This window comes from Phytophthora sojae, assembly GCF_000149755.1.
Source record: "Phytophthora sojae unplaced genomic scaffold PHYSOscaffold_11, whole genome shotgun sequence".
NCBI classification, from domain to species: Eukaryota; Oomycota; class Peronosporomycetes; order Peronosporales; family Peronosporaceae; genus Phytophthora; species Phytophthora sojae.
The window spans coordinates 2,032,706-2,056,039 of NW_009258125.1; the positions used below are offsets into that span (position 1 = coordinate 2,032,706).

Consider the following 23,334-nt stretch of genomic DNA (forward strand, 5'->3'; position numbering starts at 1 on the left):
ATGTATTTTTCCAGTCGCATGGATTGTTGACATCGACCCTTTCATCAGACAACGAAGAGCCTCGGTCAGCTCTTCTCGAGCAGCACAGCTTCGACTTCCTTGTGACTTTTTTTCTTCGCCAGCATCCGCGCAGTGAGCCCCGCGTTGTTGGCCATGTCGACAGACGCACCCTTCTCTACAAGAACTCGGGCCACGTCCGCGTGGGAATGTCTGGCGGATGTTATGAGAGGACTGTCCCCAGTTTGGGTCTTCGCGTCCAAACACGCCCCATGTTCCACCAGCAACTGTGCACACTTAGGCTGGCCGTATTTCCCAGCGAGGTGGAGAGGAGTGATCCCGTTCGGAAGCCCAGCGTTCGGATCGACTCCCCCACTCAGCAAAGCCTCCACACACTCGTCGTGACCGTTCTTCACCGCACTCATGAGCGCCGTCAACCCGGTGGCGGTCGTGGCCTTGGTGCTCGCACCTTTCTCCAGCAGCAGCTTCACGATATTCACGTGGTCGTGGTTGATCGCCATTTTGATCGGGGTGTTGCCCTTGTTGTCTGCCGCGTCGATGATTGCACCCCGTTCCAGGAGGACCTTCGCCACGTTGAGCTGCCCCTGCTGGCACGAGATCAAGAATGCCGTCATGCTGGTCGTCGTCTGGGTCTTGAGGCTAGCGCCGTGGTCTAGTAGCACCGTCGCCACTGCAGTGTGGCCACTGTAAGCAGCGCTCATAAATGGAGTCATCCTTGAGTCGTTTGCCAACTCGACACTCGCATTATACTCGAGCAGCAGCTTCACCACATCCGCGTGGCCTTGCTTAGCCGCGATCTTGAGCGGGGTGTTGCCGGTCTTGTCTACCGTGTCGACCACTGCCCCGCGCTCTAGGAGAACCTTGGCCACGTTTGATCGGTTCTGCTGGCACGCGATAGCGAGCGATGTTAAGCCGGCCGAGTTCTTGGTCTCGAGACTGGCGCCGTGGTCCAACAGATCCGACGCCACATCCGCGTGGCCACTGTGCGTCGCACTCATTAGTGACGTCCTCCCGGCCTCGGTCGTCGATTCCGCATTCGAACCCCGTTCCAGCAGCAACTTCATCACCTCTGTCTTCCCCTGCTTGGACGCAATCTTGAGCGCGGTGTTGCCACTACTGTCTCTCACGTCAAGCTTGGCGCCGTGGTCTAGCAGTATCGTTGTCATGCCGGCGTTGCCACTAAGCGCAGCACTCATCAGTGGCGTCAACCCAACATCGTTCGCCAATTCGGTATTCGCACCCTTCTCCAGCAACAAGCTTCACCACGTCCGCGTGCCCGTGCTTGGCCGCGATCTTCAGTGAAGTGTTATCGTTTTTGTCCGTCGCGTCGACCACTGCGTTGTGCTTCAAGAGAAGCTCCGCTACACTAAGGCGGTTCTGCTGACACGCGACCACGAGCGCAGTCATGCCGACCGAGTTCCGCAGCTCGAGACTGGCTCCGTGGCCCAGCAACACTGTCGCAATATCCGCGTGGCCACCGTGTGCAGCGCTCATAAGCGGTGTCCACCCTGTGTTGGTCGATGTGTCACCACTCGCACCCCGCTCCAGCAGCAGCAGCACCACATCTGCATGTCCTTGCTTAGCTGCGATCTTGAGAGCCGTGCTACTGTTGCTGTCTGCTGCGTCAAGACTGGCGCCGTGGTCCAGCAGCACCGTCACCACGCCAGCGTATCCACCGAATGCAGCGCTCATCAGTGGAGTCAATCCCGAGTCGTTTGCCTGTTCGATGTTCGCGTTATTCTCCAGCAGCAGCTTCACCACATCTGTGTGTCCCTGCTTGGCGGCAATTTTGAGCGGGGTGTTGCCCGTCCTGTCTGGCTTGTCGATCACTGCACCATGCTCGAGTAGCACCTTCACTACGGCCGATCGGTCTTGCTGGCACGCGATTGCGAGCGCTGATAAGCCAGCCGAGTTCTTGGTCTCGAGATTGGCTCCGTGATCCAACAGCACATTCAGTACATCAACGTGGCCATTATTCGATGCACTCATGAGCGGTGTCCAGCCCGTTTTGTTCCGCGCTTGGATGGCAGCACCCTTTCTTAGCAGCAGCTTGACCACCGCGATGTGCTTATAAGTTGCCGCAAGTTTCAGCGGCGTGTTACCATTCGTGTCCCCCGCGTCGACCACTGCGCCGCACTCCAGAAGCACGCCTGCTACATTCGAGCGGCCGTACCTGCTCGCGACGGTAAGGGCGGTCATACCGGCTGTGCTCTTTGTCTCGAGTCTGGCTCCGTGATCCAATAGCAAGCTCGCCGCATCGACCTGGCCGGTTCTCGCAGCGCTCATCAACGGCGTCCAACCGATGTCGCTTTGCGCTTCAGTAGACGCACCATGCGCTAGAAGTAGCTTCATGATACTCGTATGCCCAAATGTTGCAGCGAACTTCAGTGGACTGCTACCGCCGTTGTCTTTTACGCCGATCTTAGCGCCGTGCTCCACGAGGATCTCCGCAACAAATAGATGACCGTGCTCGCATGCAGTAAGCAGAGCAGTCTTCCCGTCTGAGTCTTTCTTTTCCATACTGGCCCCGCTGTCTAGCAAAATTGATGCCACTTCAGCATTTCCATCCCGCGCTGTGATCATAAGAGACGTCCAGCCCTTGTCGTTGACGGAGTCAACAGGGGCGCCATTTTGCAGGAGCAATTTGACCAAATTGGGCTCCCCCTTTTCAGTTGCAGCTGACAGTTGGCTGTCCTCGTCCAAGTCGTTCGAGCCAACGCTAGCTCCGCTCTCTAGCAGCATCCAACCAATGGTAAGATGCCCATTCGCACACGTCAGTTGGAGCGCTCCATTGCCGTTCGGAAGTTGTTTACCTCCTTCTGCAGAAGCACAACGACAACGTCGTCGTGACCGTTCTGCGAGGAAAGCATGATCGGGGTGTAGCCGGCCTTGTTCCTAAAATCTGCAGAGCCGTTGTCCACAAGCAGCTTCACGACAGCAACGTGCCCGTTTTCCGCTGCTCGAAGCAATGGCGAGTTACCGTCCCGGTCAGCCAAATCCATCGACGCGCCAGCAGAAATGAGAATCTCCACCAGATCGACGTGCCCCGATCAACAGGCCAACAGCAACGCAGTCTCGCCATTGTCATTCTGCGCGTCTGCGCAAGCTCCCCCGTCAAGCAACACGATGGCTACTTCGTCACGATCGTGTTCGGAAGCGCTCATTAGAGCAGTGTAGCCATTCTTGTTAGCCAAGTCTGTGTACGCTCCCTTCTCCGACAAAAGCTTCACCACCGATGTATGCCCTTCCTCGGCCGCAGCGAGCAGCGGACTAGTGCCATCGTCGTTCAAAGAGTCCGTCGCTGCCCCGCCATCAACAAGGAGTCGTACAAACTCGACACGACCACCCGTCGCCGCAGTGTGGAGAGCGGTTGAGCCATCCGATCGTCGCTTATCCACGCTAGCTCCTCTCTCCAGTAGCAGCCTGACGATATCGTCGTTGCCGTGGTGCGAAGCTCCCATAAGCGCAGTCCAGCCCTCGTCGGTAGCCACGTCGATGGACGCCCCCTTCTCCAATAGGAACGTCACCACATCGAGCTCTCCGTAATCTGCTGCAAACATCAGCGGGCTCTCTCCGTCCTCGTCAGTCAAGTCAACCGACGCCCCATTCTCGACCAGGAACTTCACAACATCGACGTGTCCTTCCTTGCATACGAGATGTAGCGCAGTGGTGCCGTCCGGTAGCTGCTCGTCGACGTCAGCTCTTCCCTTCAGCAGGCACTTTACCTCCTCCGTCTCGCCCTCCGCCGCTGCGGTCATGAGCGGGCTCCAGTCTGCACTGTTCGAGACGTTATCGGCTGACGATGTCTCCGACTGATCATCGCCTTCGTCACTTGAGTCACTCGCGTCGTCGCTGTCTTCATCTGCCGGGTTGATAGAGCCCTCAGAATCTGAAGTAGCGTCTTCGTCGTCACTTTCCGAAGCATCTTCGCCAGACGATGAGAGCGCCTCAGTTTGAGCCCCGCGTTTCAACAGCAGCGCGGCCACTGCGTCATGGCCTTGCTTCGACGCACACACTATCGCTGACTCACCCTTGTTGTTCATCGAGTCGATGTCCGCGCCGTTCTGTAGGAGAAGCTTCACCACGGTTGCATGACCGAATAAAGCTGCATTTATCAGCAAGTTGTCCCCATCGTTGTCTGCCCGGTTGATAAATGCGTTCTCGTTAGTATCAGCGTGTTCGTGTGCCCCACTCGAGCGCTGCTTGTCCTTCTTCAGCAACAGCGTCACCACATCCACGTGGCCATTGGCAGCAGCGCCTAGGAGAGGGGTCCAGCCATTAGCGTTCGTGAAGTCGATGGACGCGCCGTGTTCAATCAGCAGCCTGGCAACAGAGGCATGCCCCTTTTCAGCCGCACAGATCAACGCCGAGTCGCCGCTTTCGTCGCCGACATCAACTACAGCCCCACGCTTCAATAGATGCTTGACAACAGTGTCATACCCTTCAATCGAGGCGATGTGGAGCGCAGTGGGCCCATCTGATCGTTGCTGGTTAACGTTCGCCCCTTTCTCCAACAACTGCTTGACAGCGTCCGCGTTGCCGTTTTCTGACGCCGTCATGAGGGCAGTCCAGCCCTCACTGTCCGTCCAATCGACCGACGCCCCCTTGTCCAGCAACAGCCCTATCGCGTCGGTTTGATTCGTCTTAGCCGCACACATCAGCGGGCTATCGTCCCCCGCCCCCACGTTTTGTACTGATCCGCCATTCGCGAGGAGGAACCTCATCGTTTGGACGCTGCCGTGTTCAGCCGCGATGTGAAGAGCGGTTAACCCGTCCGGAGTCTGCACATTAACGTCGCAGCCTTTTCTTACGAGCATCTTGGCAGCACTTGGATCTTCTTCCATCGCCGCGTACATCAGCGCCGTCCGCCCTTCATGGTTGGAAGCGTTTATTGACGCGCCTCGATCCAATAGAAGCCTCATGACTTGGATCTGGTTACACCTGGCTGCGGTTATGAACGGCGTGTCGCCTTCTTCGTCCACAGCTTCCAGCGATGCGCCGTCAGCAAGCAGCAGCTTCACGAGCTTGAGGTTGTCCTCTTGACACGCCATGTGAAGAGCTGTTATGCCATCCTCACGCTGGAAGCTCAAGCTGCAGCCCTTAGCCAGAAGGACCTTGACAGTACTCAGGTCCGCAATTAAGAGGGCGTACGTCAGTGCAGTCCAGCCATCACTGTCAGCCAAGTTAGGAGATGCCCCCTTCTCCAACAGAAGCTTCACCACCGACGTATGTCCTCCCTCAGCTGCAGCTTGCAACGCACTCTTGCCTTCGTCATCCACACAGTCGACCTCTGCACCAGCATCAACAAGCAATTGGACAACTTTATCACAACCAAATGACGCCGCAGTGTGGAGAATTGTCGGATCGATAAACGCCCCCTTGTCCAGTAGCAACTTCACAGTATTGAGCTGTTCTTCCTCGGCTGCAGACGCCAGCGGAGTGTCTCCGTCTTCGTCTGTCAACTCAAGAGATGCTCCACTCTCAATCAGGATCTTTGCGACCTCGACGTGGCCTCCCTTGCTTGCCAGCTGCAGTGCACTGTTGCCATTGGGAAGTTGCTCGTTGACGTTAGCCCCCTTCTCCAACAGAAGCTTCACCACTTCTGCGTGGCCCTCCGCTGCCGCGGTTGTGAGAGGCGTCCAGTTTGGAGCGCTCGGTATGGGGCCAGACTGCGATTTCTCCAGTAGACGCTCGACAAGCTGCACATCGCCTCGCTTGCAGGCAGTTCGCAGCGTCACGCCTCCATCCACACCGTCACGAGTACGGCCAGCACCTGGTTTGCTCGCAATGGCCGACAGGAACTTCACCACCTTCTTGTGGCCATTTTCACTCGCAGCGGACAGCGCGTTCTCTCCATTTTCATCAACCAAGTCAACGGAAGCTCCATGGTTGATGAGGATCTTGACCACGCCGAGGTGACCGTTCTCACATGCGAGGTAGAGCTCACTCCTGCCATCCGGAAGCTGGTTATTCAGGGTAGCGCCGCGTTTGATGAGCGCGGAGGCTGTAGCTGCATATCCGGCTTCAGCAGCTAGCATAAGAGGGGTGTATCCATCGTTGTTCGTGGCCTCGATCGGTGCTTCAGAGCTCAGAAGACACTGCAGAATCGCAACATTCCCGTACGCAGCCGCCAGCAGCAGCGCAGTATTCCCTTCGCCTTCCGCTAAGTTGATGTCTGCTCCAGCACCGACGAGGATCTTTACAACGTCGAGATGGTCTTCGTCACAGGCGAGATGCAAAGCACTCTTCCCATCGGGCGCTTGTTTGTCGAGGTCCGCTCCTCTTTTGATGAGGGCCGATACCACCTCGCTGTTGCCCTCATGGGAAGCGCTCATCAACGCCGTCCACCCGTTGTCGTTGGTGACGTCAATTGCCGCGCCGCTTGAGAAGGGTCTTCACGTCATCGACATGGTCAGCATACGCTGCCTGGATCAGTGCCGTCTCCGAGTTGTTGTCGGTCATATCAACCGACGCACCGTTCTCGAGAAGGAACTGAACGACATCAGGTGCCCCGATCGCTTCCATCAAGGGGGTTCTCTCATTATTCTCACACACGTTGATAGGTGCGCCATGCTTCACCAGAGTCTTCGCGGCCTCTACATGGCCCACATAGCATGCACGATGCAAGGCCGTTAAACCGTTTTCTTCGTGATACTCGATATCCGCGCCGTGCTTTAGGAGCAGCTCCACGATATCCGCATGACCGTTGTCCGCTGCACACATCAACACGCTCCAGCCAGACTCGTCGGTGGCATCCGCATACACCCCTCTTTCCAGCAGAAACTTTACCAAATCGAAATACCCCTGAGTAGCTGGTTGCAAGAGCAGTTTGCCATTGTGGCCCCCAGCGCGATTGGAGGCGTACTTTTTGAAGAGGAGCTCAGCAGCATCCAGGTGCCCCTCAGCACACGCAAGGGCGAGAGCTGTTTCACCGGCCTGAGTCTCTTTGCGAACATTTGCGCCTTTCTCCAGGAGGAGATTGATCACGTCGAGGTGGTTGTTTATCGCTGCCATCATGAGAGAAGTCTTGCCCTCTCTATCAGCAAAATCCACTTGTGCACCCCTCTCCAGAATGAACTTCACGACAGCACTCTGCCCGCTCTTCGCTGCAGACAACAGTAGAGTACCGCCAGATTTGTCGATGAGGTCAAGTGTAGCACCAGATTTCAAAAGCATTTTGTTTTACGCTGTCGATGTGACCGTACTCACTTGCAACGTGAAGCGCTGTGGTTTTGCTTGGGAGTAGGTCATTCACACTTGCCCCTTCCTCCAGCAGGACTTCGACGATATTCGCCTGACCGTTCTTGAGTGCGTCAGTGAGCAAACCTGGAATCTCACGCTTAAGCGTCCCCTGTCGCAGAAGCAGCTTCACCACCTCCGAGTGTCCCTTTCTAGCGGCGATCGTCAGCGCGTCCAGTTCTTCGTTGTCCTTTAGTGTCATGGATGCTCCATTGTCGAGCAAAACCTTCACAACCTCGAGATACCCCTCTCCACTCGCCAGTTGAAGCGCGCATTTTCCATTGGGTAGGGGTTTGTTGACACTCGCTCCTTTCTCCAACAGCGCTGCAACAATTTCGACGTGGCCCTTGCTTGCAGCGCTATGCAGAGGAGTCCACCCCTTGCTGTCCGTGATATTGACCGCCTCGGTGCTGACCAACAAACGCTCCACAACCTTCAACTGCCCTCGTTCACATGCAATTCGCAGAGCCGTGTCCCCGTTTCGGTTCGTTTGGTCCACGCTATTGTTCATGGTGACAGTTTGCTTCCGAGGTAAGATGACTAGAGCTGGGGCTTCATCTGGATCCGGATCGCTTGTATCGTCGGGAACGCGCTCGTAAATGAGCTGCACAAGGTCGGTGTAGCCACTGAAGTAGGCTGCATTCAGCGGCGACCAGTTCTGGAAATCTCCACACAAGTCGAGATCTGCGCCATTGTCCAGCAGGATCCGAACCACGGCCAGACGCCTGTGCCATACAGCAGTGAGCAGCGCAGTGCCCCCATTCGGCAGCTGCACGTTCACATCCGCGCCTCTGTTCACTGCGAGTTGGACGATATCGGAATATCCCAGTTCTGCTGCCGTAATGAGCGGCGTGTAGCCCGCGTTGTCAGCCAATTCGAGGTCAGCTCCTGCGTTCACAAGCGCAACGACGACGTCCATGTGTCCATGCTCACTCGCGATGTTGAGCGCAGTCGCTCCGCTAGAGAGCTGCATATCAACGGCCTTCATACCAGCGTCGCTCTTGAGAATTGCCTTCACCTCACCTCGATATCCCAGTTCCGCAGCCTTCATCGCTGCCGTCCAGCCTGAATTGTTGGTCGCGACGACAGACGCTCCACGCTCTATCAGCAGCTTCACCACGTTAACGTGTCCATTTGCCGCGGCTACGAAGAGCGGCGTGTCTCCGTCCTTATTCACCACATCCACGGGAACGGCGTAGTCAACCAGCAGCTCTGCAGCTTGGAGGTGGCCGTTTCTAGCGGCGATATGGAGAGCAGTAGAGCCGTCAACGAGTCGCTTGTTCAGATTAGCGCCTCTATCAACCAGGAGGCTGATAACATCCGCGTGCCCATTCTCACAAGCTGCTAACAACGAAGTTCTCCCAGTTTTTGATGCCAGGTCGATGGCCGCGCCCTTTTCCAGCAAAGTTTCACCGCCTCCGTCCGTCCGTGCTTGGCTGCAAAAATCAGCGGGGAATCGCCTTCATTGTCCGTCAAATTCATCATCGCGCCACCTCCAAGCAGCAATTCCACAACTTTGACGTGTCCGCGTCCAGCAGCGAGCTGAAGCGCACTGGAGCCATTAGGAAGCTGCTTGTCCACACTCGCCCCGGCCTTCAGCAGAGCCCGAACAACACCTGCATGGCCTTTTTCCGAGGCGCGCAGCAGCGGCATCCACCCTTGATCAGACGCCAAGTCGATACCTGCCCCCTTCTCCAATAGAAACGCCACAACCTCCAGATGCCCCGCCATGCTCGCAAGCTCCAGCGCAGTTTCGCCGCTCGGCAGCTGCTTGTCCGCACTCGCGCCTCCCCTCAAGAGCAGCGCCACGATATCTCCACGCCCCTCACCTGAAGCCTTCATCAGCGCCGTCCACCCGTCCGAGTCCCGATCGTCCGCCGACGCTCCGCTCTCCAGCAGGAGCTCGACCACATCCACATCCACCCTTACGGCCGCAGCAGACAGCGGACTGTCGAGTCCACCGGCCGCACGCTTCGGCAGATCTCCGTCCCGATAGGCGGCCTGCAGCTTGAGACTCAGGTCTGCCGACCTCTCGGCGCGTCCTCTTGACACCGCGTCCTCGCTGGTTGGCATCGCTCAGGAGGGAGGGAGCGAGGGGGTGAATCCCTCTCCGTCTCGTGCCCAGCCGAATGGTTGAAGAATGCTCTCGTGTGTCATTGTGAACCCATTGACGTGTTTACAGTGGTCGCTCTCATCTGGGCGCGAATGACCAGAGACGCAGCGTCGACTGATATCGAAACGGAAAAGATAGAGTCTATGTTTTTAGTCAGAGGGGGTGAAATGAACCCAAATCTATCGGGAGACCAGCGGCATCCGTTTAGAAAACATGGGCTGTATCAACGGCCATATCGAAATTAGGGATACCCATAAATGGGTCTTCACTTCAGGCGGTACTTACTGGAGTACGGTGCTACTTACCGGAGTACAAAACGGAGCTCTAGTATGAAGTGCATGCTTGCATTGACTGTGACGTTAAATCTCTACAATGCAAAACCAGGAATGCAAACCCATCGACGGACCACGGAGGCCCGATACTCAAGAAGAGAAGAAGCAGCAGCCGAAGACACGAACGAGCCCCAAGCCGCCGCAACTTAGTTCGCGCGGAGGTTCCGGGTCGTCGTCTGCGCTGAGCTGGGCAGCGGCTGGGCAAACGTGTCGAGCGCCTCGCTGGACGTGGTAGACGTCGCCGTAGACGCAGACGCAGAACTGCCCTCGGTCGTGGCTTCCGTCGATTCCGTCGCGTCGGAAGCGGCCGTGACGGTGCCGGCAGTGCTGTCGGCCGTGTCGTCCTGCTGCTGAGTGGCGCTGCCCTCAGTTGAGGCCGAGGCGCCCTCCGTCTGCGTCTGCTCGGACTCCGGGGCGGAAGTGTCCGGGCAAGGCGTCTCGGCTGTAACAGCCTCCTCCGTTTGTGTGGGGACATCCGTCGGGCAGGGGGTCTCAGTCGGAGGAGCAATTGTGGGCAGAGGCAGCGGGACGTCCGTGACAGGCACGGGCTCCGATTCTTCGGTCTGAGTGTACTCAGTGTCCTCGGTCACAGTCGGGGCGGGCGTCTCGGGGCAAGGCGTTTCTGCTGCGCGCGCAGGCGTCTCCGGCGTGAAGCTCAGCGGGATATCAACGGCAGTCTGTGTCGCCTCAGGCATGTACGGAATGTACTCTTGGGACTCTGGAGCAGGCGTGTCCGGCACAAGGGTGAGCACTGGGCACGGAGTTGTTTGGACCGGGGCCGGTGTGTCGACGTAGACTGGAACATCAACTGTCGTCTCTGGGGCCGGCGTGTCGACGTAGGTCGGCACGTCCACTGCCGTCTTCGTCGCCTCGGGAGCCAGTGTATCGACGTACACTGGAACATCCACGACAGTCTGTTCATCGGTGAACGGATAGGACTCCTGCGTTTGGCTCTCAGGAGCTGGCGTGTCCGGCACGAGAGTGAACACTGGGCAAGGGGTCGTTGGAGCCGGCGTGTCGACGTAAACTGGGACATCCACAGCAGTCTGCTCTTCGGGGTACGACGGATAGGACTCCTCCTGGGTTTGGCTCTCAGGAGCAGGGGTGTCAGGCACAAGAGTGAATACAGGGCACGGGGTCGTTTGTGCCGGAGCCGGCGTGTCGACATACACTGGTACATCCACTGCGGTCTGCGTCGCCTCTGGAGCCGGCGTCTCGATGTAGACCGGAACATCTACCGCGGTCTCCTCGAACGGAACGTTCTCCTGGGTTTGGTATTCCTGCGGAGGCGCCGTCTCCGTCACCTCTGGAGTGTACGTCTCAGGAATAGGTGTGTCCGGCACAAGCGTGAACGTCGGGCAAGGAGTGTCAGTCGGCGCCGGCGTTGGGGCAACAGTCTCAGTCTCGGTTTGCTCTGGCGGGTAGTATTCTTCCGTTTCTTGCACAGGAGGCGCCGTCGTGGGTGCCTCAGTTACCACCACAGGCGTCGGAGCTTCGGTCTCCTCCTCGGGCGGAGGGGTTGGCAGCTCCGGGCAAGGAGTTTCCGTGGCCGTCGGCGTGGGGGTGTACTCGACGGTCTCTTCCGAGGGTGTCGGTGCCGGTGTCGGAGCTTCCGTCACCGGCACTGGGGTATCAGGGCAGGGCGTTTCCGTGGGCGCCTCAGTCACATACTGCTCCTCCTCGATGGGCGGCGACGTTGTCGGTGCCTCCGTCTCAGGAACGGGTGTCTCCGGGCACGGCGTCTCGGTCGGCGCTTCAGTGATGAGAACCAGTTGCTCTTCCTGAACGGGGATTTGGACGGCTTCGGTCTGGGGGGCGGGCGTGGGCTTCACGTACTCGGTCACAATGGGCGTGTCCACGTAGGTCTGCACGGATTCTTCAACAGGAGCAGGCGTCACTGGCGCGTACGTCTCAGGGGTGACAGTGTCCGTCTGAGTGAAGTCCGGGGGAGGGTACCCGCCAGCGCTCACCACACAGGCGTGGGAGGCGCACACAGCGATCAGCGCGACCAGGTACTTGACGGGAAGCATGCTTGGAGCAAGTTGGGTCTTGGAGAGCACGGCCAAGTGGGTCCTTCGTAGCAAAAGGAGAAATGTGGAGGCATGAGACTGGGGACGGCGAGTGAGTGCAAAGTGCAGGAGGAGGGGGGTGCAGGGAGGAGGAAGGGGTTTCAGCCCGAAACGAACGGCGCGAAAACGGCTCGAACGATCGAGGAAAGGCAGCACGCGACAGACTAGGGCATGAACACGGCATTCGACCCACCAAAGCTTACTTGGCGTAGCTCAGGCTGGCGAGAAAAAATCAATGATCCCTGACGCATTGGCGTTGGGATCAGTAGAGGCACATGCCACGAAGGGCGCATGAATCCATCGGGACCCACACGCGCACAGTAATGGGCTCCTCTGGTTCACTGGTGCCGCATAACGGTCTCAAGAGGAAAGTCTCCACGACTGTTCGCGCCTAACGCTTCAACTTGCGCATGATTGGGTAGCTCAAAAACCGCTGCCATTGCGTACATGTAGTTAGCGCGTTCGGCCTCAACTACGAAGTGGAGAGAGAGTCCACCATTCCCACCAGCAAGACCTGCTCATTGCACACGATCAATCCGTCGTGGTTCTGCGAGAGCTCACCCCAAGCATCCACGGCAGTCTGGAAGGGCATCGAGAAAACCTACGGACCCCGGATTCTTGGTTTCTAGTGTTCTTGCCGGTTTCAATAAGACGTCGACAGCGCGCATGAGTGAATTTCCTACCGGTTAGACTGGCCCCGCTTGGTTACGTGGGATCTCAATGTTAGTGAGCACATTGAATGGGCTAGAGTATCCAAACTAAAGCACTGTAGCAATGCCATCATTAAAAGCTGACGAGTGCGGCCATCGCACGCTGCAGAGTGCTTCCATTTGTATTTTAACAACGAAAATACTCTTGGCCAGAGAGTGGTTCAAACTGCGTTTTCACCAATTCTTTTGCAACTAACGGGTTTTCCCGAATACAAGACCTGCAGGAAATAGAAGTCCAGTCAGGAATAGGTTGGAGTGCCTGAAAATAGAAGTCCTGTATCAAATAAAAGACCGAACATCTATTTTTTAAACATGTACTCGAACATTTAGTTTTTTTTAAATGTTCGCCCGAACTCTGTTTGCTTTGGAGCTCGAGCTCATTCCGACCCTATTAGTTTTGCTTCACAACGATACGATGTACCTGGAAAAAGCAATGAATTGTGGTCGTCAACCGATCTCGCTACATGTACTCCATCAGCTTTGTTGTCTTAGACAAAAATCTTCAAACTTCTAAACAAAACGAAACTGAACGACTGTTTCAGGGGTTGGAAAAAATAATATCAATACAATAGTTACGGCATTTTTAGCACGGAATAATTTATTATTGCTTTAGGGTGCTCCCGTACAATGGAAAATTGTCCCAATACAATATCAACACTTACGCCAATAGAAAAACTAAGCTTACTACAAAAATCCCATTTAATATATTTATTGCCAATAATTGTGAAAATACTGTATTATTGGCTGACCCTGTATTGCAATGATTATTACTGCGACTCCAAAACCAAAATACAATATGATATTTTATTTTCCGACCTCTGGACTGTTTATCTTTTTCGTGACGAGCATTGAGCGCCTACTTGCGCTTTTGCAGCGTTTTGCACAGTCTAGAACTTACTTGTGCGGCCCAAACACTTCGTTCAAAACCATATTAAGCTGCTGCTAGTGCAGGGCAAACGGATATGCGGAAGCGGTTGAACCCCCACGGCTAATGTACTCGAGGGGCTGCTTCTTACCCAAAAGTTTATCGACGTGAGCTTGAGGGTACATCCAGGCACCCTGATTTAGCGGCCCTACCTAAGCGTAGGCAAAACTTCTTAGCATCTCGACTTGGTCAGCTTGTCAGTCGTAAATGGGAACGGCATCAGTTCTTTCAGACGAACCAATGCGATGATCTTGAGGTTCTTACAACGAGCGAGACGCTCCTTTGCGAGCTCGTAGAGAATTTAACCAAGAAAAGTAGATCTTCGGTAGTACAGAACCAGCATTGATGCTACGCTTCCATGAAATATAAGTCCTCACCCGAATACAAGTCCCCTCGTCAGAATCGATCGGTTTGCAGGGCTTATGAGAATTAGAAGACCGGCTTATATTCGGTAAATCCGTTAAGTACTCAGATTATGAGGCACATCGAGTTTTTTTTTTTCAAGCATTAGATAAGGAATTCACCTGTCGCAATAGTGGAGGCGCCACCAGCATCAATAAATTTGACAACACCAGTGATTTAATGCGCAATGACGCCATTTGATTGTCGTGAATCGCTCAATTATTGTATAGACCTAGCTGACACTATCCCCGCTACGATTAGAGTCACGACTCCAGCTTGGCAACTTTCGCGGGGTCATTGGCGACAGCAGCTTTAACTTGGTTGATATCGTTTTTTGTGATCTTGTGTCAGCACCTTCCATAGTAGTCGCAGCCTTTTTGACCTCAGGTCAACTTGTTCACGAAATCGGGGTCCTTCACAATCGCAGTCCCACACTTGGGTTCTTCGCCAAAGCCTCGACAACGCCAGGATTCTTGCGTAAGCTTGCAACATTCGTGGGGAGGCCAGATTTTTTCATTCTAGAGACGCCTTTAAGTTTGGAGAGGAATGCAAGCTCTCGTTCCTCGCCCTCTTCGTTGCCGAAGTTCCTGGTTCTGCCTTCATCACCAGACGCTGCCCTGCGATTGCCCGGGTCGTTGTGACGCGTCTTGCTCTCCAGTGAAGGCGATCGGTCTTCAGCAGCAGCGACAGCATTGGACGTTGCGATGCATGGGGCCAGCAACAGGAGTAATAAGCGCGGCAACGGCATTCTTCCTCGTCGTGAAAGCTAGGCTACCGCAGACGGCTTGCTGGCGCGCGGGTGGAGTACGTATAATAGTAAAAATTCAAACGGAAAATGCGTTCGGTGACAGCCGCCAACGCCATACACTGCACACACATGTATATGTAGGCCCCGAAAGGTCCTACAGTACTTCATCACGAAGCAAAGGAGGTTCAGACAGGCAAGACGTTGAACCGAGCTGGGGGTATGCGTTAAGGCCTTACGTGATCCGGGCGGAGAATAGGGATGGAGACGTAAACGCAATTCGAATTTTGTTTGGTGTATCTACAGTACCAGGGACATCTTATGGTTGCAAGTTCCCCAACTTCACAATATAAAACTGTGCCCACGAATACAATTCTTATTAGATTTTACTCGTGGTGGGTACAAAATAAAAGGCTGGATATATATATATATATATATATATATACAAAGTATGTGAAATTAGCATCGAATCGCTTGGTTTTTTTAAATGTCTTCTGTTGCTAGCTAGATTTAGGCGCCGTGAATCTAAGTGGTATTCACAGTGAACACTCAGCGACTGTAGCGACTAACAGCGCAACGAGAAGCAGGACCTGTTCCCAAAACCTAACCAAGATACCTAGCGCCACCATCCCTTGTAAGGCTAGCAGTTAAGGCCTTTTCCAACTTGTTGAGTTCAGTTGGGTCCTTGGAGGCAGCCTTTTTAGTTTATGTCGTTTTAAGTAATCTTGCTGCAGCATTTTTCCAGAGAAGCCGTGGCCATTGCGACTTCAGGGGCTTGGTCAATTTATTTTACCGCTTCGCCAAATTCGTGAAAGTTTCTACGTACATGTAGTACTACCTCCGTACGAAAAATGTTTCCAATCCAGTCATCGTCCAGTTTTTCAGTCCAGTTATCGTCCACCCATGTAATTTATTTTGTTTGCTGCGATTCTTACGTCTGTCAAGGCAGCCCACTCCTGCGAGGTGATTGCCAAGGGAAACAACGTCGATAGGCGTGGTGTCTAACAAGAGGTTCGTGTTCAGTCAATGATCACTGAACTTCAGTGATCTCTTGCCAGGCCGGTTCTCCAGGCTGATGATTCAATCGATAAGTGAACGTAAACCAATAGGCATGTATATTCGCTCAGAGTTACTGCAGCCGCTAGACCCGCCATCAGAGCTGTCGTGCTCTTTCTCCACCAGCAGCATGACTGCCTCCACAGCCTCTTGGTTCAACCTCGCGATGAGGCATGCTGCGCACTAGCCGTCTTCACTTAGTTCACTGGTTTGGGTGATACGGAGGAGCACTGATATGACCACGACTCACCCGCTAGCTTCAGTAGCAGTCGCGCCGACTTGGACAATCCGTGACGTTGGGAGGTCGGTTCTGCGCATGACTTGGCAAAGCGCTCCTTCCGCATCAGAGCGCTGTCCAGGACCTCCTTACCAGCGTTTGCCCCCTTGCTTACCTACGTTGCTTCCCTGGGCGTTGCTGACCATGCACTCATCGGGATACACCGCTTTCAGGGTCCTTGTACCGATGCGCACCCAAAATATGTCTACAAGGAGTGGGTTCACTCGATGACGCATAACTTCACAACTAAAGCGCTCGGTGAGATCAAGCAAGTTTAGATAGGGAGAAGAAGCACTCAGCTTTCGATTGCACCTGGTCTCACATGCATTCTAGCGATATTGAAGGCGTGGCGGGAGAAATCGCTGAGGGAATCTCTTTTGCGAAGCTGCCGGATCTTTGATCTTGCAAATTCACGAATTAGTGCGACAAAATCTCAATGTTGATTTCAAATGTCGATAATTTTTTTCCGTATGGAGGAAGTATTCGCCATCGCATTTCGAAGCTTTTCACACTTGGGCTGTTCTCCAAGGATGTTCATCACGGCACTTTGGAGTCTCAACAGGTAGTATTGAACTCGTAGCTCGTCGAGATGGTTTCCAGCTTGACGTAACGTTGGTTGAGCGGAGTCATTGATAGGCGTCGAACTAAAAGGGAACTGCCATAATACCGGAAAAGTCGTATTGATAGAGCACCCGGAAAGATAGAGCACCTAGCACATTGTCTTAGTAAATAGTTCAAGGCCATAATATGCACGGACGAGGTCACGACAGGACGCAATGTAGGGAAAATGTACATCGTATTAAAACACGGTGAGGTGCTTACACAGTGCTTACACAGTTGCCTCTTCTACAATGTCCGTGTAGTCTACACGCAGCCAGCATTATTTGGAGGCCCATACGGCAGGAAAGGGCCTGCCTTTAGAAAAGAGTTTTGAACTGTCGTGGCGGAAACACAACGAAACCCCTCCATTGCACGCTCGAATATCTGATGCCGACGAAACGCAGGCGTTACAGTCTTCGGTCGTCCGACGGAACGCGAGCTATTGTGTCGACGAATGTGCTGCTTGACAGGGCCCATAACGCCTACGTCGAAAGGCTGCGCAACACCGGTGCAGCCGCCAGGTACGTATAGCACCGAAGTGCCCGTACACGCCAACGCGTCGGCAATTTCCGCTTTCTTGTGTACCGATAAGCTATCGAGTATGAGGACTGATGGCTCTACAACGATATACTTCCAGCACTGTTCAATCCACTCCAACATCACTCTCTCATCAAACCAGGCGCTCTCTTGCACCGAAAATGCAGCCACGTCTTCTAAGCAAAACTTATTCAGCTCCTTCTCGACGTCTCCACCGGGGGCACCATTGTAAACAAAGTGTGGCGGAAAAATTCTTCCGTCTGCCGAAACGGTAAGCGCCATGGTGCATCGGTAACCTTCACTCTCGTTTGTGGTTGAGCGCACAGTTGGGGCACCGACAAATTCCACTGTTTGTCCTTGTACCCATGTCCCAGTACACAGAAGTTTGGTCCATATTGAACAGTGCACGTACAACCGTGAGGCTAGTATTAGGGTCAAAGATACAATGCTGCGTCGCTACCTCAGCCACTTCCTCGACAAATGGCATCGGCAGATGCGTCGAATGGTGAGGTGGTCTCGGTGCAGGAAGCGCTGGCACCAGGACGTCTTGGCGTCCGGGCTTTTGGGCCCCATCACCTCCGGCATGAGCTCTGTAGCCATGTCGATGATGAAATCAACCGTAACGATGTGCTCCAGCCGCCGCTCATCCTTGATAAACACGCACAATGTGTCCTCGATCGGGGCCGTGTCGGGCTTGTGGCCGCTGCCACTGAGCGTGAGGCGGGAGGCACGGGAGGGAACTGGAGGGAGGTTGGGGCTGGCTCGAGGCTGACGCTGGGACTCTTGGGCCAGGCGGGAGTACTTGCACTCCCAGTTCTGCAGCGAAGGGTGGGGGAAGCCACTTGACTCGGCAAACGCTCTGCGGCTCGTGCCGCTAGCGCGTACAGCACGCCAGTCTTCAACGGCGCGCGCTTTGAAGCGGTTGGTGTAGTGGGCAGGGATGCGGTCGCGGGGCATGCTGCTACTGGTTTGGAAGTCGGGCTTCTGCTGCTGCTGGAGTTTTGCGTTGTGTGCTTGCCGTCTCGGAGAAGCCGAACAGTTCACGGCGCACGTCGATCAGTCATTTTCTACCGTGTTTTATAAATGATGTAAATGCTACCGTGTTTTATAGCAATTTTTGCCTTGTCGCAGTACTACCACAATTATCGGAATGATAGAGCACAGCGCAACCCGCAATAGAAAACTGGGGCTCTATCAATACGACTTTTCCGGTAGTATTGTCCATATATACTGGGATAGCAGTGGCCGATAGGTCATGCTGCTAGGCAGCCCAAATCGGGTTAATTCGCGCATCGGTAACTGAAGCCAGTAAACTGAGGCCGGTATCGTGGCCCTTTGTCACTGGCTGTCTTTCTCCTGGTGACCCGGTAACTGGAGTTGGTAACTGAGTCCGATCTCGAGTCACTTGACTTCAGCCATCCGCATTCTAAAGCAACCGACACCTACGTACGTACCTATCCCCCTGCTTTTCCTTTATCTCGCGAACTATTGCTCAGTACAGCCACAAGTTCCCTACACTAACATGGTCGCGCGTTTTTCGCCATAATTCGCCACTATCAGGTTCACTACGACGCTGAATTCGAGACGTGGTTTCGGCTGACTGTTGTAGTTGACGTCGCAGGCCGTGTCTACCTCGGTCTCACTGATAGGCGCCATGGGACTACAGCTATTGTGCAATTTCACATTCTACCACTAAACCAAGTAGCCGGCCTACGTACCTAGCCACCGCACTAGGTCCCCGCAATGGATAGGATAGGGGTCTTTTGACCGTATCTGTAGTTGTTTTGTTTTTAGTTTATAGCAGGCTTTTTATAATTACCCATTGGCGTCTCCTGCGTCTGCTTCGCAGCCGCAGCATCTGCCTGGTAATGCGATCTGAAAAGTAGATACTGTCTAATAAGTTTGGCGCGGTATGAGGACAACACGAGTTTTAACTACGAAGTACAAATGCAGTAGCTACAAGACCGAATGTGTGACCGCAGGAGACACTTACTCTATGTCTGTAGTATAGCCCTCAATTATATCAAACTTTGACATTGAGCAGACTATTTTTTTTAGAAATCCTTAATTTTCAAAGCTTACGACTACGTTAATGGCCCCACGACCGCTACGTGCGGCGATATTGCAGCTGGGGGGGGGGGGTATACGCGCGCATCTTGGCGCTAGAAGTCGTGGTCTACCGATAATTTTCAGGGTACAAACCCTGCAAAGAAAACAAAACGTAACGTTAACTATGATACAATATATTCAATGCTCCAGGTTTCTCATAAAGGTCGCCAATGAAGCTGATAGTTCTTCCTCTCACTTGCTAGGCAAGAGAGGCCACGAGTAGTTAAGCTTTGAGGTTGCGCTCGCACGCCTTGATAGTCGTCGTAATACTACTGCTGTGGTGAAAGTTCTGGCTGCCCCCGTAAATTTGCTATCCCAGCCTATGCGTAGCCGTAGTAGCGGGGTTTTGTGTTACGGGGCTATTGTACTGGCCAAAATAGTTGAAGCAGGAGATTATAACACGCGGACGCTCGCACCGATAGCTTAGCTATTTTTAGGCCCAGGGACCTCAAAAGACCCTTAAAGAAGAGCAGTTATCTCAACTGCGCACAACAAGATTGTAGCGCAAGGCACCAGGGCCCTAACGAATGGATATTGGCCTGAAAGTAAATGCCGATGAGGGAGTTGCCATAATCACTATGAATGAATCTTCGAGCCTAACAATGAAAGGAAAGCCTAAGACGATGCGGTAAGCGTGCGAAGTGGAAGTGAAGTGTATTGGGCCCGATGTGAGCAGGGCGTTTCGCGTCAGGAGCGCGTACCAAGTCCAGCAAACTTCCTCGAAGTCGTCGCCGAGGCATCCTTCGGATACTTAACGGTACATATCAATTACCTGTTTAAACTTGTATTTTCTCCCGAAATAGTGACTACCGAAAACAGCAAGGTAAAAGAGTCTATCCATGGTTGTCAAATCAAATACAAATCCTATACAAACACGGCGGTATGTTACAAAGCGCAAGTTGGCAATCTCAGGGCGAATGTGAACAAGAGCAGTCAATTCACCTAATCACCGTCTGTTTTGGCGTATGGTTTGCCGTTTAAGCCAATAGTGTTCATGTCCTTGGGTTTGTCATTGGCTTACCCTACTTGAGCCTTTCCCCAAACTTTTGAGCAATTGAGGTCATGTTTTCAAGGCTTAATTACGCGTACAAAGAGTCCGAATTCGTCAAATCTGACAGCAGAATCGGAATCTACGGCGAAAATTACCCCTTATATCTAACTATCGTATATGGAAAGTTACCATCTTCTGGAAGAAAAATGACTCCGAACTCCGGCTTCAACTATTATGGCCTGTACAATATTCTGTCGTTGTCTCTAGCTTTAAATTACGCATAATTGAGCACAGCCACTCGATCGTTGACGTATCATCGCCTTTCATGATGCAGACCTCTGCCGCGACTTAAATGCAACTGACTGATACTAGTATTCAACTTTCAATGGGTACAGAACTCCCCGCCTTAGCCAAAAAGGTGGGACCAATAAATCTTGCAAGGTTAAGCGAATTACAAAGGAGGCTAAACATACGGATTTATTACAACATTGCGGCGCATAGCTATTGTGTAAGCTTCCCGCACTCGACCTTTCCCTCCCGTTTTCAGTTAAATCAGTATATGGTGAATTTATGCACGGATGTGCATGGATGCTGACAACAGTGATTTGTACTATCTGTGCGAGGTACCAAACTTTATGCAGGCGAGGTTAAGCTGGGGAGTTCTGTACTAGATGTGCGCGTGGTGCACCCGCTCGGCATCTCGAAGACGCCATTCTTCAATTTGCGTCGGAGGGAGTAAAGCGAGGTGGATTTGCGGAAGATGGTCGTGGATACGGCCACTGAGCTGGTGGACACAGTTGCATCTGTAAAGAGCAAGACTGACGTGAAGTTCCAAACAAGCAGTAGCTCTGGCCTGCTGTCGGCCTGCGAGAATGGCCACGTGAACTCTGTCCAGGAGTTTCTGGAGCACGGAGCGTCAGTTGATTCCACAGATGAAGCCGGCGCCACCCCTCTGATCAACGCAGCGGAGAACGGACATACAGCGGTGGTGAAGTTGCTGCTGGAGCATGGGGCGTCGATCGACTCGGTGAATGATGCTGACTGGACGGCATTGATGACTGCGGCCAATGAAGGCCACGTTGAGGTTGTTAAGGTTTTACTAGAGAACGGCGCGTCCGCCGACATCGAGACTCCGGATGGGTACGTCGCTCTTCACTTTGCGTGTGAACAAGGGCTTCTGGATGTGGTGAAGGTCCTTGTGGAGTTCGGTGCTTCCACTGAGCTCTCCGATGAAGAAGGCGATACGCCGCTGAAAATGGCAGCCGAGGACGGGCATACTGACGTGATGGCCGTGCTTCTGGACAAGGGAGCCTCGGTCGACAAGAAGGACCCGGACGAGAGGACCGCGCTCCACGTCGCGTGCCTTGAAGGACAGCTTGAAGCGGTGAAGCTACTGGTTGGTAATGGAGCGTCCATCAGCCTGGCAGACGACGACGGTGATACCCCACTGATTCTGGCAGCTCAATACGGGTACTCCGAAGTGGTGAAGGTTCTTCTCGAACACGGTGCGGTCATTGATTTGACCAACGCGGCAATGTGGTCGCCTCTCATGAGAGCTGCGGAGTGGGGTCATCCTGCTGTGGTGGCATTGTTACTGGAGAATGGACCCGCGATTGACAAGCAGCGGTCGAACGGAGCTACTGCGCTTAACATCGCATGCGAACACGGCCGTCTAGAGGTCGTAGTCACGCTCGTGAACTATGATGCTGACCTGGAGCTAGCAGATGAGGAAGGCTACACACCGCTGATTACTGCCGCGCAGCTTGGTCACTCGAGTATTGTGCAGTTCCTTGTAAGTCGGGGTGCTAACATGAACGCGCAGCTACCGAGTGGGAGCACGGCGCTGCTTACCGCTGTGTGGTACAAAAGACTCGAAGTCGTGCGGATTTTGCTGGATAATGGCGCCGACATCAATTTGTGTGGAGACTTCCAGAACTGGTCGCCTTTGGACGTGGCATATTTTAGCGGCTACAGCGAGTTCGTGCAGCTGATCTTCGAGCGAGTCCCTGCCGAGAAGGCGCTTTCCTTTGTCGAGCTGGTGTTTGCCGCTAAACCCAAGAAAGAACCCCCGCAAGCCCTTCAAAAAGCCCTAAGCATTGATCAAAAGCACCGAAATGGAGACACCGCACTGCGAATTGCATGCGAGCGGGGAGATTTCAAAGTAGTGGAGCGGATGCTAGATAAACCCAACAACGACATTAACTTCGGAGACGATGAAGGTTGGACGCCGCTTATGAGCGCCTGTGGGTATGGCAACACTGAAGTGGTAGCGTTGATGTTAGCAAAGGGGGCGAGGATTAATGCGGCGTCGGCGGATGGGACGACCGCTCTTCAGATGGCGTGCGAGTACCAGCACCTCGACGTGGTTAAGCTTCTTCTCGACAATGGAGCGCTGGTCGATTTGGCGGACAACGAAGGATTAACACCGTTAATTCTCGCAGCGGTGTACGGATTCACGGACGTGATGGAGATGTTACTGGCTCGTGGAGCGTCGGTTGAGAAGCAACGCATTGAAGATGGAGCTACAGCGCTGCGAATTGTGTGCGCAGATGGACGGCTTGATGTCGTCAAGCTTCTTCTGGAGCATGGCGCGTCCATTGATTTCGTTGACAATGAGAACTACACTCCGCTTCGGTCTGCTGCGTGGAATGGCTGCACCGCAGTGGTTCAATTCCTGTTGAACCAGGGTGCTTCGGTTGACTTGACCAAGAACGATGACTGGACCCCGCTCATGAGCGCTTCCGAGTACGGGCACGTCGATGCTGTATCCTTGCTTCTAAGCGGAGGCGCATCGGTCAATAAGCAGGTCGCTCGCGGGTTAACCGCTCTTCACATTGCGTCCATGAATGGGAAAGATGAAGTGGTTAAGCTTCTCCTTGACCATGGTGCGGCTATTGATGAGGTAGATGCCGAAGGTAATTGCGCCCTGAAATATGCCGCTGAGAATGGTTATACGGCCGTTGTGAACTTACTGGTCGAGCGTGGGGCTGTAATTGATTTGACAAACAGTTCCGGTTGCTCTGCATTGATGAGTGCAGAGGAAAAGGATCACACGGAGATTGTCGTTTTGTTACGAAACTCGCCCTAAACGAAGTGGTTTTTCGTTAAATTGGGGACCATCGTACTGCATTTCCTTCCCCAAACGATAAATCTTAACCCCTTGGTTCCCGACGTCGTAAGTTACGACTTTGCCGAATCTCAATGTCGTATA

General features: G+C 53.8%; 5 protein-coding genes across 5 annotated transcripts; all 5 read right to left on the reverse strand.

The window, feature by feature from the left end:
* Positions 1-65: 65 nt before the first annotated feature.
* PHYSODRAFT_254033 (hypothetical protein) lies at positions 66-9,330 on the reverse strand (the record flags this gene model as incomplete). Its single annotated transcript, XM_009538446.1, has 7 exons — positions 66-1,197; positions 1,259-2,748; positions 2,832-2,913; positions 3,223-6,411; positions 6,440-7,124; positions 7,228-8,598; positions 8,811-9,330. 7 exons carry the CDS (start codon positions 9,328-9,330, stop codon positions 66-68), a joined length of 8,469 nt encoding a protein of 2,822 aa, XP_009536741.1.
* Positions 9,331-10,103: 773 nt separating this feature from the next.
* Positions 10,104-11,732, reverse strand: PHYSODRAFT_437415 (hypothetical protein; the record flags this gene model as incomplete). The annotated part of the gene is made up of 4 exons (XM_009538393.1): positions 10,104-10,517; positions 10,614-10,916; positions 11,007-11,444; positions 11,601-11,732. Coding segments are annotated over 4 exons (1,287 nt in total), but the record flags the coding sequence as incomplete, so codon positions are not given.
* Positions 11,733-14,223: 2,491 nt separating this feature from the next.
* PHYSODRAFT_288855 (hypothetical protein) lies at positions 14,224-14,556 on the reverse strand (the record flags this gene model as incomplete). The annotated part of the gene is made up of 1 exon (XM_009538394.1): positions 14,224-14,556. One exon carries the CDS (start codon positions 14,554-14,556, stop codon positions 14,224-14,226), a length of 333 nt encoding a protein of 110 aa, XP_009536689.1.
* A 2,194-nt stretch (positions 14,557-16,750) lies between these two features.
* PHYSODRAFT_527616 (hypothetical protein) lies at positions 16,751-17,305 on the reverse strand (the record flags this gene model as incomplete). The annotated part of the gene is made up of 1 exon (XM_009538395.1): positions 16,751-17,305. One exon carries the CDS (start codon positions 17,303-17,305, stop codon positions 16,751-16,753), a length of 555 nt encoding a protein of 184 aa, XP_009536690.1.
* Positions 17,306-17,479: 174 nt separating this feature from the next.
* PHYSODRAFT_254044 (hypothetical protein) lies at positions 17,480-17,980 on the reverse strand (the record flags this gene model as incomplete). The annotated part of the gene is made up of 1 exon (XM_009538396.1): positions 17,480-17,980. The coding sequence occupies one exon, from the start codon at positions 17,978-17,980 to the stop codon at positions 17,480-17,482; it is 501 nt and encodes a 166-aa protein (XP_009536691.1).
* Positions 17,981-23,334: the final 5,354 nt, after the last annotated feature.